Source organism: Phalacrocorax aristotelis, chromosome 1 (assembly GCF_949628215.1).
Source record: "Phalacrocorax aristotelis chromosome 1, bGulAri2.1, whole genome shotgun sequence".
Taxonomy (NCBI): domain Eukaryota; kingdom Metazoa; phylum Chordata; class Aves; order Suliformes; family Phalacrocoracidae; genus Phalacrocorax; species Phalacrocorax aristotelis.
The window spans coordinates 137,248,119-137,264,296 of record NC_134276.1 but is presented as its reverse complement, the minus strand read 5'-3'; the positions used below and the strand labels follow the sequence as shown (position 1 = coordinate 137,264,296).

Sequence of the window (16,178 nt, the reverse complement as noted above, 5' to 3'; positions counted from 1 at the left end):
GCTTGCTAGGTACTTGCCAATAGTAACTTGCAGATGAATTAAATTTAGGAGTGTAGGTGATGCCTGAATGGTGTTTGAAACAAACAGCTAGTTGGTACTGCTCAGGAAAGCTATGGTTCTTTTAGGAGGGTGCTGGTGGCACTCAGCAGCTGCAGGGATTCCTGGAAAAATATTTGCTTGGAAACAACATTTTGCATGAGCCATTCTAGCTGGAGGCTTTTGTGTTTTGTCTTTCATTGGGTTGTTTTGCAGGCTCAGGTTAGAAAGCAAATGCATAACAGGCTGTGCCTGCTCAACTGAGGGGCAGTGACATCTGGCAGAGAAGCAAGAACGAGGGTCAGGAGGAGGAGAGAGATCAGTGGGATACAGGAAACCTTAAAACCACCTCTGCTAATGAAGGATTTGTGTAGTGGAGCTACACTGAGATTATCTGCTGCTGTTCATTTGCTGTGTAAGCAAGGCATGCTGGTGAGGACCATAACAGCTGAAGGATTTAAACCATGACTTGGAAATCAACATTATAGGGGTGGCTTTATGACTGCCTTCTGCTGATGTGGGACAGGTTTTCTCTTCCTCTTCCATCTCCAGCCATGCATTCCTACTCCTTTTGCTGTGCTGGCAGTAGTCCTCACATGCTGCTTGGTGAGCTCTGAAAACTAGCTGTAACAGGAAAAGTAGCGCCAGCAGGAAAGAGCAGCTGAGGTGAGGAGATTAAGGAAGTGAGGGGACTGCCCCTTTGATGGCAGCTCTGATCTAAGTTGTTTTAATGTGGCCTTGAAACCACTCCCAAGAACATAGGAAAAACCCTCCTAAACATACCCTTTTGAGTAAAGACGACTCTTAAGGGAGGTTTAAGAAAACAGTGCCTGGCACTGTTGACTGGCAGCTGATGAGCTATTGGCCCTAGAGCATTATTCACTCCACCTTCATTAGCACTGGGGTTTTAGCTCTCCTTTTGGCTGAACTTGCCAGTACAGTGAGGCAAGCCACAGGTATGTGACCTCAGGAGCTAAATTTGTGCTAAATTTGTTCAAAATTATACTACTGATAAGAAAGGGCTGTCATTGTCGCCTGAAAGGAAGTGTGCCTTTCTCCATGTACCACAGGCTTGAAAAACACCCCTCCTCTAAATATCCATTTAGTACTTTAACCAAGGATGCTCTGCCTTTCTGGTCTGTTTGCGCCGCAAATTCAAAGTGAATCCCAGTGCAAACATTCATGCTAGATCTTTCACTCTGAACTTAAGTGGTTTATTTTATTTTAATGGACTCGTACCGTCTGTAGATCCATCCTGTTAGGTCTCCCCTCAGCCTCCTGTTCTCCAGGCTAAACAACCACCATTCCCTCAGCCACTCCTTGTAAGACTTTTCAGCTTCATTGCCCTTCTCTGGACAAGCTCCAGCAACTTAATGCCTTCTTGTAGTGAGGGGCCCAACACTGAACACAGTGTTCAAGGTGTGGCCTCACCAGTGCCAAGTACAGGGGGCACAATCACTTCCTGGCCACACAGTTCCTGACAGAAGCCAGGATGCTGTTGGCCTTCTTGGCCACCTGGGCACACTGCTGGCTCATGTTCAGACAGCTATAGATCAATACGCCCAGGTCCTTTTTCACCAGGCAGCTTTCCAGCTGCTTTTCCCCAAGCCCATAGTGTTGCATGGGGTTGTTGTGACCCAGGTATAGGACCTGGCACTTGGCCTTGTTGAACCTCATACAGTTGACCTCAGCCCATCGATCCAGTCTGTCCAGGTCCCTCTGCAGAGGTTTCCTATACTCAGGCAGATCGGCACTCCCGACCAGTTTGGTGTTGTCTGCAAATTTACAGAGGATGCATTTGATCGCCTCATCCAGATCATTGATAAAGATATTAAACAAGACTTGCCCCAGCACTGAGCCTTGGGGAATACTGCTTTTGACCAGACACCAACTAGATTTAGCTCTGTTCACCACAACACTCTGGGCTTGGCCATCCAGCCAGTTTTCTACCCAGCAAAGGGTACACCTGTCTAAGCCATGAGCTGCCAACCACCTGGTGGCTTTTTACACACCTGGCTCCTTAATACCAGCCAAAGAGGAAGAGGGGGAAGAGGTTATGTTACATGAAGTATATTAGATGCTTCAGCATTGGTACTGATTCTGCCTGGGAGCTGTCCAGATTCTACACTGATGGCATCAGCATTAAACTCTAAAATAAATTAATCTAATTTTGTGCAGAGAAGGTTTACTAGATTTGCTTTAGGGCTGGTGGTAAGTAAGCAAGATGAAAGCAAGCGTGCTGAGTATATTTACTGATACTGGAATAAAAAAAATGTAAATTATACACTACCTTAACAGTTGCTGTGGATGTATTTTCACATCTGCACTAGAGCTGATATGAGACTGTCACAGGCAATAAGCACTGATGCTTGCTGTAGTCACCTTGTTTACAGAACTGTTTCTGGGAATGAGTTTTTCTGGAAAACAGTACAGTCTAGGTAGCTAGGTTTATAAGCAGGCAATTTCTCCTGTTTTACTTGAATAGACCTTTCTGCGTTTTCATAATCCAGCCAAAGCATTTCATAACAGGATTTGACTCTCCATCAAGTTCCTGTGGCTTTTCAAGTTCCTCTGCATCTGCTGAACTATGATGCTTATCCACACATACAGTCATAGACTCCAACCCACCAGAAATAATTGGATTTAGCATGGCTTGAAACAGAAAAGGGTGACTGTTAAAGGCATTCTTTACTGTTTACTTTGGCTATGAGGGCTGTGTGTAGACAGTTCAGCTGATAAATGCTTGGTTGGTTGGTAGCTCAGGTCTTAATTCAGTAATTTTATTTCAGTGTTGTTTTGTCAGGGGACTGAAAAAAGTTTAATAAACCTCACAGCAGTCACAAACTGGGAAATAAGGAACACTTTTCCTAATTGAAGCTGTAGAGAAAAATAAAGTAGACTTAAGGGAGTACATAGCATAGAAGCTGTGTTCGTAGGTTTCTTGAATGGCTATAGCCTTAGTTTTATGTCTGCTTTTAGAGACAATACCCTCAGTGTTGTGAACTCATCAGTAAAAACTTTGTTGGCTTAGGGGGCAATGCAACTTTCCTTGATTCAGTTAATTCCATTAATAAGGTAATTCAGTTAATAAGGTGCAGAAATCCAACAGGTTCAGTTTTAAAGTACCAAAATGTTGTGTGTGTTAGCTTTCTTTAGTTGCTTGGGAACACTGCCACCTATCAAGCTGTCAAAAAAAAAAAAAAAAATCTTTGTTCAACGCTCTAGTCTATCTTGGGTATCTCCTAAACATATGCTGTTACCAGTGCCTCTTTAATACACGCAAAGGTGGTTCCAAATTCTTATGTCTCTTACCCAATGTTGAAAACAAAGTTAGGCAAGATGTTCAGCTCTTGTAAGCCATTGTATCATTATTAGGGTAAGTCATACTTTGCTGTTTCATGTGACCTGAAAATGTGGCTTGATGATTTGTGCATGGACTGTAACTTAAGCAAATGCCCTCAATCATGTTCCACTGTGGATTTTGTTGGTTTTAAAAGTGTATTTTCAAAGATGTTGGTGGCTGCAGAGGACAAAATATGTTCATCAGATGATGACTTTCAAAAACCTGAACAGAATTCTAAAGAAAGCACGAGTGGAAACATATCTCTGCATTTGAGATCTCTTTATCTAAAGAGTTTTTTTCTGTCTTCCTCAGCAATGAAATGTCCCACATATTTGACATACGATCACTGTCACAAAGCCTGCATAAAGCACTGTGAGAATAGTACCAAACTCAGTGTCTGCAAGGATTATCCCACAGAAGGCTGTTTCTGTCCAGACAGACAGGTGATTTTTAATGACAGCTGTGTTGATGAAGAAGTCTGCACACAATGCATCAGTGAAGATGGCACATACCATCAGGTAACTATATACTTAGCAGCTTACCTTTGTAAGTGGTTGGGCTTTGTACTTTTGCAAGTAAATCTGTCCTATAAGTCTATCTTCCCCTTTGGATGCTTTATTTTCTAGCTCAGTTCCTCATAACCAGCCGGCTGTCAGCCCTATGTAGCTCCCCTAGTGTGAAATTGGCTGGGATGGATATAAAATTCACAGCTGGGACTATACAGACCCGGAAATGCATAACAAATTTGTGGAGGGAGGTCTAGAGGGAGGAGTGGAGGGATGGCATAAGTCAACATTTACCAAGATAAGCACCTACATTCAGTAGGCTTTTACCAGAAGTGACAATTTAATCATATATCTGGAACCATTGCTTAAAATTTATTGTCTTTGCAAAGCTTAATGTAATATTTTCAGTGGTTGGTGTGGAGCAGTGAGAACAAGATGACCTTATGTCAAGTTATATTAGCTTACCTCTTTTTTTTTTTTTTTAATGAGAATCATTCCTTTGATGAAATCCATAAATTTAGTGTTGCTGAAAATCCACTTTCCTCAGCTAAGTCAGAGCTCTCTGTGGCAGAATGGGACTGGGAAGAGCTGTGGGTGCTGAGTGCCAGACTGCCGTGAAAGAGACTGCTGATTTTCCTTTCAGTATCACACAGCTCCTCCCTATGTCCCCTGTTCTAAATAGCAGGGGTTGTTCATCTTCACCCCCAGCTACTCCACTCTGGGGGTTTTCACCTAAGTCAGCCAGTCCTCTTAAATCTATTGTTTTGTTATGAGACTTTAAGAAGAAGCAGCTTTAATTTCAGTATTTTATGGGCTTTAGATTCTTATGGGATTTTTGGATAGTTGTATCATACTCACTAAACCTTCCGTCAAAGTCATAATCATTTTTCTATCATAGATCTTCTGTAAATAACAGAATTCTGTGTGTGTGTGGACGGTCTATTCTTTAAGTAAAAAGATAGATTTCAAAAAGTGAATGACTATGTACTCTGGATAAATTCATTTTACACACACAGATTTAGACTCACATTTAGTTTAGGAAGAAATGTGTTATAAACATTTACAGTTAAACTGAAAGGAAGAAAAGACTATTTGTGGCTAAAACATCTCTTTTAAATATTGTTTGCATTGATTAACCTAATGACAGAAGCATCAAACTTAACAGAGCGAACACCTCTCTTTAGGTGATAGGGTACCAGTGAGCAATGCAACTGACTCAGTGAAGGAAGCAAGCGTTCCAGGCACTGCTTTGCCAGTGCAAGAGTTGTACTGATTGCAGGTCGGCACTGGGAGCTCTGCTTGTGTCGTCGCAGCCTGCCCTCGCACAGGACAGGTCCATGTGGGTCGGAGGATGCCAGCCCCGGCATCTCACCTCCCCACAGCTCGTGCCTTAGTGCTGCCTGCTGGTACTGTCAAAGCACAGTGCACTGAAAAATTATTCACTAAATACAATTTTGAGGGCAAGGGGCTGTTAGAGGAGCCTAACAGCATTAAGCCCCCTGCTCAGGTGTACACACCCTATGGATTTTGACAGTGGGAGGGAAGACACAGGGGAGGTGTGTTCTTTCATTCCACTACTGCATTATCCAAATGACATTTTTCAAAACAAAAACTTAGAGTTTTCTGAAGCATTGAGCACACAGACCTTGTACTAGCTTTTATTTCAAGATTACAGTATATCCAAACATATGGCCACAATTTTTTCTTTGTGTTCTGTTTTGGATCTTTGTTTTACACAGAGTATCATTGGATTTGTGTAGTGCTTATAGGGTTGGTAAAATGGAAAGAAAAAGACCCCAGTAATTTTTATAATAAAAGGGATAGAAAAAATGTTGTTATTTCTCTTGAAGGAAAAAATAGCTTGCAATGTATATAATCACTGCCCTAAACATGGATCAATTGTGCACAACTCTCAGTGAGTCTGAGAACCCTAGTTATTATATTATGATTCTCTATGAAATGGTTATTGTGAATACATATTAAAGCCTTAAATCCCTGAATCCTGAGGCAATGCAGTGCACTTCCCATTTAAATAGTTTCAAGCCCTCATGGAGAAAAGCTCAGCATACATCTTGGGAATAATGTCTGCATGATATCTACTTGTTTCTGCAGACGTTCTGAAATTCATGAGTTGTTGCATGGTCCTTAATGGGGTTTTAACTCTGAAAACCTCTCATCTGTACCCCAATGGCAAGGCTTAGCTGCAGCTGCCGTGTGGATGGGGAGGTGGAGGGCAGGGGAGGATCAGCTCACACAGCCGTTTCATCTCTCCACTGTTGCAGGATTAGCTGTGGAGCAATACAACAGGCAGTGCAACTGGTGGTGGGTTATGATTTCCTTAACCCCCTTCTTTCCCTCTGGTGTTCTTTTCCTCTGTTTCTTTCTACCCCAGATAGTGCTTTGGCTTACGGGATTCTCAGTATCAACACCTCCATAGAGCTCTACTAGCACTTTGCAATCTCTTGTCATTTCTTCTGGTATTAGCAAAAGACTCCTACTTATGCTGAAGAAAACCTGTCCAAAAGTTGAGGCTGCTAAGAATGTTAGTGCAAATGTTGTGATTCTCTTTCTGTATCTTGAAATGTCCACATGCTTTTCACATCACCGCTTGCAAATGTAGGCATTCTCTGTCAGCTGCCTTCTCAGGACTTTTTAACCCTGAGGCCTTTGAATGCTCTGGCAGAGGGTTCTGACTTGTTTTCCCAAGCCCTGAGATAATGTTCTTTACTAGCAATACATTGATGCAAGCTTTCTTTGACTAAAATAGATTTTCTATAGATTAACCGACCCTATATGATTTGGAGCCTGAGCTTTGTTAAACCTCTGTTTGGCTTGTTCTGGCATGCCTGCTGTCTTATCCTTGCCATACTGTTAACCTTTGAAAGTAAACTGTCTTTTGAGACTCCTGTGATGGCGTAAAATACATAGATAACTCTGGATACAGGTGGCAGTATGCTTAGATATTTAGTTTCTTTCTTTCTTATTGCTAAAGATCTCAGCAGACAGTTATTTTTAAACTGTACTCCAGAGTTTTCCACATGACACCTTTTCCCTTTGTGGCATCCTTACCTGTTCTACCTATTCTCACCCAGAACCTGAACTGATTGTGCTAATTAACTTTATTGTCCCATAGAGCATCTTTTCGCTCTTACCTACCTATTCACATGGGTTTGAAATGTAGATAGTTATTTATAGGTAACTACATCTTTAAAATCCATGATTTTCCTGTCTCTCGCGAGCGAGCAAGCAGTAGTTGAATAATGATATACTTTACTGGCCATTTTTGAATGTGCATACTACCTTCATGTAATCACTGCAGTGACAGTCTCAGATTTGGGCTTGCTGTAGTGCTTTTCCAGTCTGCAGTCCACTGGGAAATTAAGTGATGACACCCTGCATATTCTTTATAAAAAATTATGCACTATTTATTTCTCCATGTTTAAGCACTACTAATTTGGGAAAGCAGCCACTTCTTTGTATTTCCCAAAATATCATTGTTTCCCTTATTACCACATCCAATCATCACATGTAGTTGCATGAGTCCACTGTTACTCACAATAGCCTGCAATTGCATTTTTCATGCCTAAAACAATAGTAATTCCTCATCCCATTCATGAATTCTTTACATCTTTTGCTAAATTGGTACACTGCAGTCATTTCAGAATTATGCGTCTCCTTAGGTTCTTACTGTTAACAGAGCAACCAACCAATCCTGCATATAGCCTTCTGGTTTTCTAAATTAATGTCGCTCAACCTCACCCACTCCCATTGCCACCATGCCAGTGGCCAGAATATTTGATTACTTTCTAACAATCTGAATCTGTTGGGTTTTTTATTTGTCTGTTGTTTTTTTTTTTTCATGCAGCACATGGAAACATGGATTCCTGCTAATGAGCCTTGCAAGATCTGCACGTGTCTTGATAACAAGAAAATAAACTGCACCGTCCGACCTTGCCCTACTGTGAAACGTAAATTCATTTAGCAATAAGTATGATTGGACTTGAATTGATGTTTTTGTCACCTAGTTTTCTAGTTCTTATCCAAACTTGTTTCATGGATGTTTTCTTCTTACTCTAGCTGTTCAATGTGGTCCCTGTGAAGTCCCTCGCCTGCGCAGGGACCCTGGCCAGTGCTGCCCCGATTATGAGTGTGGTACGTTCTCATGAACTGTTGTAGTCTTCTTGGTACACATTTTTAAAAAATGCTTCAAAGGGACAAAATTAGTTTTTTAATTTAATGTGATACTTAATTTTTTAAACCACTGAATGATCGTACAATCATCTATGTGGAAAAATAAAAAACTCCTGAGGATGTGAAACTTGATTAACCTCAAATTCGACTTTCTATACGAGATGAAGAAGGGAACAGAGCATTTTGTTTTCATCTACATTACATTAGAATGGTCTTTTTTCAAGTATCTATTTTTGCATGGTCTATATTTGCACATTAAATATAACATTAGAGCCTTAATCCTCATAACCCAAACTTGAACTGTTCCTTAAGCTATTTTGAAAACAAACTCTGACCCGCTGAACTCTAACTTACTTCATATTTCAGGATAGCGATTGAGTGTAGGATAAAAAAAAGGTTAATGGGGTTGTGCATGCGTGTGCGTGTCTTTTGTTGAGGACTAGCCAGTCAGGTGTGGTCTTAAACATGGTCTCAATTTCTCGTCTTAGTCTGTGATCTGGTTTCCTGTGATTTGCCTCCTGCCCCCACCTGTGAGTTTGGCTTGCAGCTTGCTCTGACCAACCCTGGAGAATGCAGACCAAATTACACATGTGGTAAGATATTTTATTTTTTTTTTTTTTAGCAGGGAGTGACACTGGAGCATTGCATTTGAGCAACAGTGATTACTTCCGTTAGACATTATTTTTTTCCCTCTGAAAGGTTTACTTTTGGAGCCAATGGAAATTTAATGATTTCATAGACTTGGAAGAATGGTATTGTTGGCACTTTCTGAGTACACTTTTGAGTTAAGGAAAAGAGAAACACTTTCTCTTGGACGTGTGTGCCCTGACCCTTATGCTTATGTTATAAATCTTTTCGCTTGTATATGAGACAAGAATTTTTGGCAGGGTAGGAACTTTTCCTGAACCTTCAGCACAATTTTTGACCTGGGACTTTTATATCTGCATTACTTCTTAGTCTTTAAGTAGGTTTGTAACACTTTGCAGTAGCAAATTAGTGCCTTGCTGCCAGAGAACTGTCTTGTTCCCTCATGGCACTCTGAAATGCTGTGTGCTTGACATGGTACCTGCTTTTTCTGCTAGCATGTAACAGAGAAGCATGCAGCTTAGTTCAAAGACCTTCCTGCCCACCACATCGAGAGCTGACTGTTAAGAAGACTGAGTGCTGCGATAAATATGAGTGTACCTGCAGCTGCACTAACTCAACAGTGAGCTGCCCTCTGGGGTATCTATCCAGATCTGTCACCAATGACTGCGGCTGCATATCTACCACCTGTGCTCCAGGCATGGTAAGGGCAATGAAGTGTGACTTCCACAGTTGAGAGTATTTTTTGTAAGTGGAGTGACAACACCAAAGTCAGTCCATAGCTAGATATAAACAAGCCCCCAAAGAGACTACTGGATAATGGTGCCAGGGCACTTTGAATTTACATGTGTCTGAAAGAAATACACTTGCATCACACTGTTGCTTGTTTTATTACAGTCATTTATTCTGACATAAACAACCTTTTTTTTTTGTGACTTTGAGATAATCAGATGATTTTATATATTGCTAATGCTTGAATGACCTTGAAGTTTCACACACAAACACACATATTTATTACTAATTTCAGAGGTAATTTTGAAATTTTTAATCTGTTTCTGGATAACAGAGGTATATGTTTTTGGATCAGTACAGTTACTATATATTCTTTTGATCATATACTAAATTTATTGAACTATTTGGGACACCTTAGATGTAAACTCCTTGTTCCCTTTGATCACCTTTGCCTCTGCCTGAGGAGGCATTGTCTCTTATATGAACTATATTGCCACTAAATTTAATTGCCATTCAATTTTTGGCAAATTAATACCTGACTCTGTTAAAGCTTCTTTGGGATATATTTTTCCTTATTTTACCAACCTTTTATTAAGTTGTTATGTATGTAACCGTTAAGATAAGGTTGCTTAGAGGAGAGGTTGCAGGGCAACATTTTCATTGAAGGCTACCTTACCTAACAGCTTAACATAGAGTTATACTGTCTTGCAGCTCAGGAGATCTAGCCTTTATTTTCTGTTCCTAAGTAGTTCATGACCTTGCATAAGTAATTTTATGTTCTTTGTGACTTACTTGCTAGATCTATAAAAATAAATGATGTTCATCTCCTTAATAACATGCTGTTAAATTTACTAGTACAAAGTGCAATATAAAAGATGGCACTACTTTGTGGTAGCTGTGACGGCCTAAGGATACAAGAGAATGAAAGCTTGTTCTCAAAGTAGGATCTCTTCAGATCAGCTGATTTAGCTGGAAGAAGTTTTGTGTGCACAGCTTCCTCTGCAAGACTCACTGTTTATTATCTCTAAATACTGTGTCACATAATACTTCCAGTGAAAGTGAGTCAGACCCTGGGCAATTACACTGACTGCAGATAAAAATCTCCAATCTATTCTTTATAAAACAGCATCTTTGGTTGCATTTATTTTCCTTTCCTCAACAGAGTTGCCACAATTTTAAGACCTGTACCATTTCTACTGGGTTCAAAGTATTCCATAAAATTTATCGTAGGTTTCACGTCCTAAAAAGCAGTCTTTTGGAGCCAGCAGGGCGCCCTTACAGCAGCACTGTGTTTTTTTCATGTATTATTTGTTCCATTCAACAGGTGTGCGTGCACAAAAACATAATCTACCCCATTGGGACAACCTGGGAAGATGGTTGCAGGGAATGCTCTTGCACTAGTATGAAGGATGATGTTACGGGACTTCGGATGATGGAGTGTCATGACAAAGCATGTCACACATTCTGCGCTCGGGTGAGTAACATTTAAACCAGTGCATTAGCCAGCAGAGCCCTGACAGGGATCTGAAATGATTACTTTTAAACCTGTGTGTTTAGAGAAACCAGAAAAAATTAGAAAATAAGTGTTGTAGCAATGAATTATCTTGGGAACAGAGACCAAGAAGGCCTGAGCGTTATTGACTTTATTTTAGGGTTATTGTTTTAGGATCATATCCTGCTGTCAAGAAAATCAGTGACAAGTTTATTTTATATTTCAATAAAAAGGAGAGTTGCATCCGGAAGTGTCTATCATTTACACCACTTGCACAAGAAGTACTTGTGACATCTGAAGTTCAGTTTCAAATGACTCTGTTCTAGCTGAAGTTCACTTTCTGAAAAGAACATTTCAGATCTCTCTATTGCTCAGCTCTGCCCATTGTAGCATTAATAACACCACATATGTGGCCTTTACTAGGCTTAGACATCTGCTACGTACTATAAAATTATGTGGTCTACTTTTGGAAGCTCACAAAGGGAGTATGACCGGCTTTGTTATGTTGACATAGCTAGTTAAGCAGGAAGAGACAGATACTTGGTACAAAAAGCTGATAGAAGAATTCTAGAAGGGTCAAAGGAATTGATTAAAAGAGAGCATTGCTTGCCAGTGTCATAGATTAGAAGACTTTGACCCTAACATGATTTTCACAAACAGAAGTTCAAAATGTTTTTTATACTTCCTTTAAACCACACAGTTTACATCCCTACCATTCGTCAGCATAACATATTGTGGAGAATAAGGCAGTAAAAAAAATAAAAACACTGTAAAATTAAATGTGATGCCCTAGAGTTGCATTTTGCTCTGTTATTTAGCTCCTCGTACCCATAATCCCTGAGCATTCTTATATCCTTACTTCATGAGGTTAGCATGGATGGGTCAGTCAGGGAGGACAGTAGAAATACACAGCTTGGGTCCACACAAAAAGCAGATGGCAGAAGAGGTTGCCCAACCCAACCAAGTGCTGACAACCCACACCCCTTACCAACTCTCATGTGGTCAGAGAAGTTGTGCTGCAAATGTCAGAGGCTACCACAAATGAATTTTGCCTCTTTGTAAAGCTTTCAGGATATACGTGGAATAATTGAAATTGTTCTTGATAGTATTAGCCAATTTGATTCAGGAAAAGGCACATCTGACTTAAAGCAGCTCCTCCCTATTCCATGGTCTGGTGTGTTCACAATCTGTGAGTTCAGTAGGCTGTGCAGGGTCCATGTGGAGCAACTAGATGTGGCCATATGGGATCCAGAATATTCTCTGCAGGTCTTTTGCTGATCCAGGGTTTTTCCCATGGGTTTGTTCTTCCCATAGGAAGAACATATAGGTAAGTGCACTTGAGAGGGTGTGAAAAAAAATAAACCCTTTTGAATAATATTTTCCTATGAACTGTGAAATGCAGCCCAGAAGAAGCTAATTTGGTCTTTCCTCAGTACAGGAGCAAAGATGAGCTAGTTAATGTTATGCAAATCTCCAAGTTGCTTTTGAATATAATATTAGGCTACCTGTTGCATTAGCCCCCACAAAATTAAAACACTTGACCAAGCAGCATTTTTCCTAGTGTGTGTTGTAACATCAGTGCTTTCAGTGGTCCAGTAGCTGATAAAAGTCTGCATGTTGGCCTGTGACTCAGCAGGCTGCCCTGATGTTATTACAGGTGACCAGCTGGAATTTGTCAGCGGGAAATGCAAAGGAGGGCATACGACAGCAATAACTGCAAAACCCTTTAACTAAAAGGGACAGGGGCTGCTCCTGTGTTTGATTCACTGCGCTGACTGGGATCTACTGTGGTGTTCTGTGTTTTCTAGTGCTGCATGTGAGACAAGATTCACTTGCATTTTTCTGCTCCAGGAGCAGGTTTTTTTTTTTCTTCCTGCTGGAAATACTGCAAATCCTCAAACAAATGTGTCATGCACATTCCCCTCCTCTGCCAAGTCTCCAAATCTTTGCAGCCTTTTCCCCACTGTTTTTCCTAAACCTTTTAACGAGTTTTAAGAAGCCTGCCTCTATGCAGTTTCATTCAAAACAGAGGCTAACAAGAATCAGCCCATGATCTCCCTCTTCTTCCTCCTTGCTTTTGTTCAGTTACATTTGGAAGAAAGCTCTTCATTAGGAAACCTTGCATATACAGCTATGAGAAGTTAGAGGTGTTTTTTTTGCTTTTGGAAAAACACCATTAATAATGTGTCTGAGAGTAAAAGACTGGCCTTGGGCATAGAGCATATATGCGCAGCACCTCATGGCCGAGTTAACGATGTTGTAGAAACCTGCATTGTTTGTCTTAAGTTCTCATTTGAATTTACACTAAGATGTCTATTAAAACAGTTGATCATGCATTGAAATTTGACTATGAAGGTTTCAGTTAAGCAAGCCAATATCTGAAAAGCAATTTTCTTTTCTGAACTCTGTTCAGCTAATTGTGTCTTGGTTTTCAAAGGATTTCAAATGCCTTTATACCACTGTATTCCAATATAATTTAATTTCCAGCCTGCATATCAGAGCAAGGCTAGACAGCATATAGGTATGTGCACTTGAGAAGGTGTGAAAAAAATAGAAACTTTATTCGAAGAATATTTTCCTCTGCTGTGTCTTAAACACTGCATAATTCCAGAGTAAAACCCCGATCTATTAAAAAAACTCAACAAACGAAACTAGTGCTCTTTCTGTGAGTGCAGAGTTTGGTGAGGATGCCCAATGCAGTGAAAATCATGAAAGTAAATATGAGAGCTTTCAGCTTTTGCAAGAGAATCCCTTCAATTTCCATTTGTAGAAAAGACTTGTTTCTAGTATGGCAATTATTATGAAATGTTAGATCTAAAGTATCTGGCTGTGTTTTTGCTCATAGCCATAACTTTATCAATAATCTGTTATTCTAATAAAGTGTCATTAATGCAGAGATACAGTTTCTTGAAAAATCAGCCTTAAGCTTTGCAGCATCAAAAAGCTTTTTTAAAAAAAAGCCTTGGTGGAAACCACACCAGTTCTTTTCGGGAATCTGCTATTTCTTCTGCTGCTTTAATGGTTTTCAAAGTTGTACAACCAAAACCATAGCTGTTAGAGAACCTGGATATCTCAGATTTTCTTTTTTTCCTTTGCTTATTCTTGATTCAGTGGATATACCTATCAAGGACCGCAGAAGTTCTGTAATCCAGTTTGAATTGGTCTTAAAGCTCAATTTTCAGTTCAGAATAGATGACATTGAAAGTCGTCTTGACATTAGAGACATACTTTAATCATGGATCATTACTAAAATGATGTTCAAACTCTTTGCTGCTCATGGTTTTTAATTCCATTGCCAGGTCTTAAAGTTGTTGAGTATCATTGTCGACTGTCATCCGACTTCTGTGAAGAAAAGCTTACACTTTTTTATCTAGCAACACAAAAAGAGAGGGAAAAAAAGTAATACATATACTAGCTCCTTCACCCTGATGAATGAATGGTGCTACTGTTCTCCTGAGCATGACAAAATCAAACTCAAATCCCATCTGTTGTTTTAGACTGTAAAGAAATGCTACAGAAAGAGTGGCTGTTTAATTAGAATGAACCAATCCCACATTTCTCTGAGGATGTTAACAGCAAATACAGACTTTTCAATTGCAAACCAGATGTGGGTTTGCTTCATTATATGTCATAGTCCGCTCAAGTTTTCTGTCCTTTTCTATCTTTCTTTTACCAAGGTTTTGAGAAAGCAAGCAGATAATTGCTGTAAATTTTGCATGTGCCACAAGAAGGAGTGGTGTCGCCCTCCTGGAGCTTCTTCAGTAATTATTTCTGAGTGATTTCCCCTCAGTAAATCATCATGATGAAATGGATAACAGCTTTCAAAACACCTTAAAATCACTAGAATACTAATGTGAAGGGAGCAATGCTTTGCTTAATTTCTGTTAATGTTCATGGAGTTAGGTACGTCGTAAGTGGTATAGAAGTGTGGTTTAAAGTATTGGATAACTTAAAGTATTAGATGAATATGAGAAGAATGAAGCATAATTTTCTGGGATGAGTGTTTAAGATGCAGCCATTTGGCTAAGTGTGTGTAAATTAATTAGGTTAGATTTTCAAGCCTCTTGATGACTGTGTTAAATTAAAATAAAGATCCTTTGCACCATATGTGCAAAGGCATAGTGAATGATGATTGTGATAGATGATGACTGCAAAATCTATGGCTTTAATCTCCAATATTTCAAATGGATATTTTCCTTTGAAGTAGCATGTAAAGCATGGTAGTAAATGGCTTAATAGTGTATATTAACGAGGTCAAAGAAAATAATGTAAAAGGAAGACTGTTTGAATATTAGATGTGCAGGATCCCATTTAAAAACTGTGAAAGTCTTGGTGGGACATAATTTCAAACATCCTGCTTGCATTTTAAAGCGCAATTTATTATGGAAATTAGGAAACAATACCTTAATGTTTTAGAGACTTGCAAATGGAGAATTAAGTCCTCACCTGGGGTAAATGAGTGCAGCTCCGGGGAAATTTCTAGAATTGTGCTGATTCATTGCCACTGAAATTTTTGCTTTCAGCATTTCAAGTTGATTTATATCCATCTTACTGTGTTTTTCTCACTTTACTCTTGCCATTTTCATTCTCTTTGGTTCCTCCAACCCTCTCTAGGTACTATGATCTCAATATGTAAAAGAAAAATACTGGAGCCTTCTTAAAAATTCTACATTGAGGAATAATCTCTGTTTTTGCTGTGTTGGCCAAAAGTTTTCTGGGAAAAACCTTGCCTGAACTATGTATGAACTATGTATCCTGAGCAATTCTAGAGTGAAAGAGGGAGTGCAGAAATATGCCAAGCCATAGCCTGTGCAGATCCCTCTGGTAGCCTTGAGTAGGTAATGAAACCATAATGTATGTTCTCTGAATGCTACAGAATTAATCTGCATTCTTCTTCTGTTTGTTGCAAACCAAGCCCCAGTTAAAAAGTGGGCAAAATTTCCCCGCCATGTAGAACGTCTTAATCCGTATGCTTTCACCCTCCATGTGGGAGATCAGCTTTCTCTCAGCATTTCTGTTTGATAAAACAGCCTGATCTGGCGGCATAACTGAGCACTTGTCAGGTTCTCCATCGCAGCTGCTGACTATTGCTCCCAAGTCAGCCATGTGCACCTGTTCAAATGCGAGGGGTGCCTTGTGTTGCCTTATCCCTTACCTCCCGGGGCATTGGGATTTTTTTAGTCCTGTAGACTGTGATCTGCCTCTCGGTGTGACAGGCAGTCGGATACTTACCAAGGGCTTCTGAGTTTTAATTCCCTGTTTGAAATTTGAACTGTGTTTAAAAAAAAAAATA

General features: G+C 39.9%; 1 protein-coding gene across 1 annotated transcript in view; it reads left to right on the top strand.

Moving 5' to 3' along the window:
• Positions 1-16,178, top strand: part of VWF (von Willebrand factor) — a 141,034-nt gene that overhangs the window by 102,961 nt on the left and 21,895 nt on the right. Inside the window, exons 38-43 of the mRNA XM_075111545.1 lie at positions 3,692-3,897; positions 7,751-7,853; positions 7,963-8,037; positions 8,565-8,669; positions 9,159-9,364; positions 10,718-10,867. Of these exons, the coding sequence (XP_074967646.1) occupies positions 3,692-3,897; positions 7,751-7,853; positions 7,963-8,037; positions 8,565-8,669; positions 9,159-9,364; positions 10,718-10,867 (845 nt within the window). The remainder of the gene's footprint in view (positions 1-3,691; positions 3,898-7,750; positions 7,854-7,962; positions 8,038-8,564; positions 8,670-9,158; positions 9,365-10,717; positions 10,868-16,178) is intronic.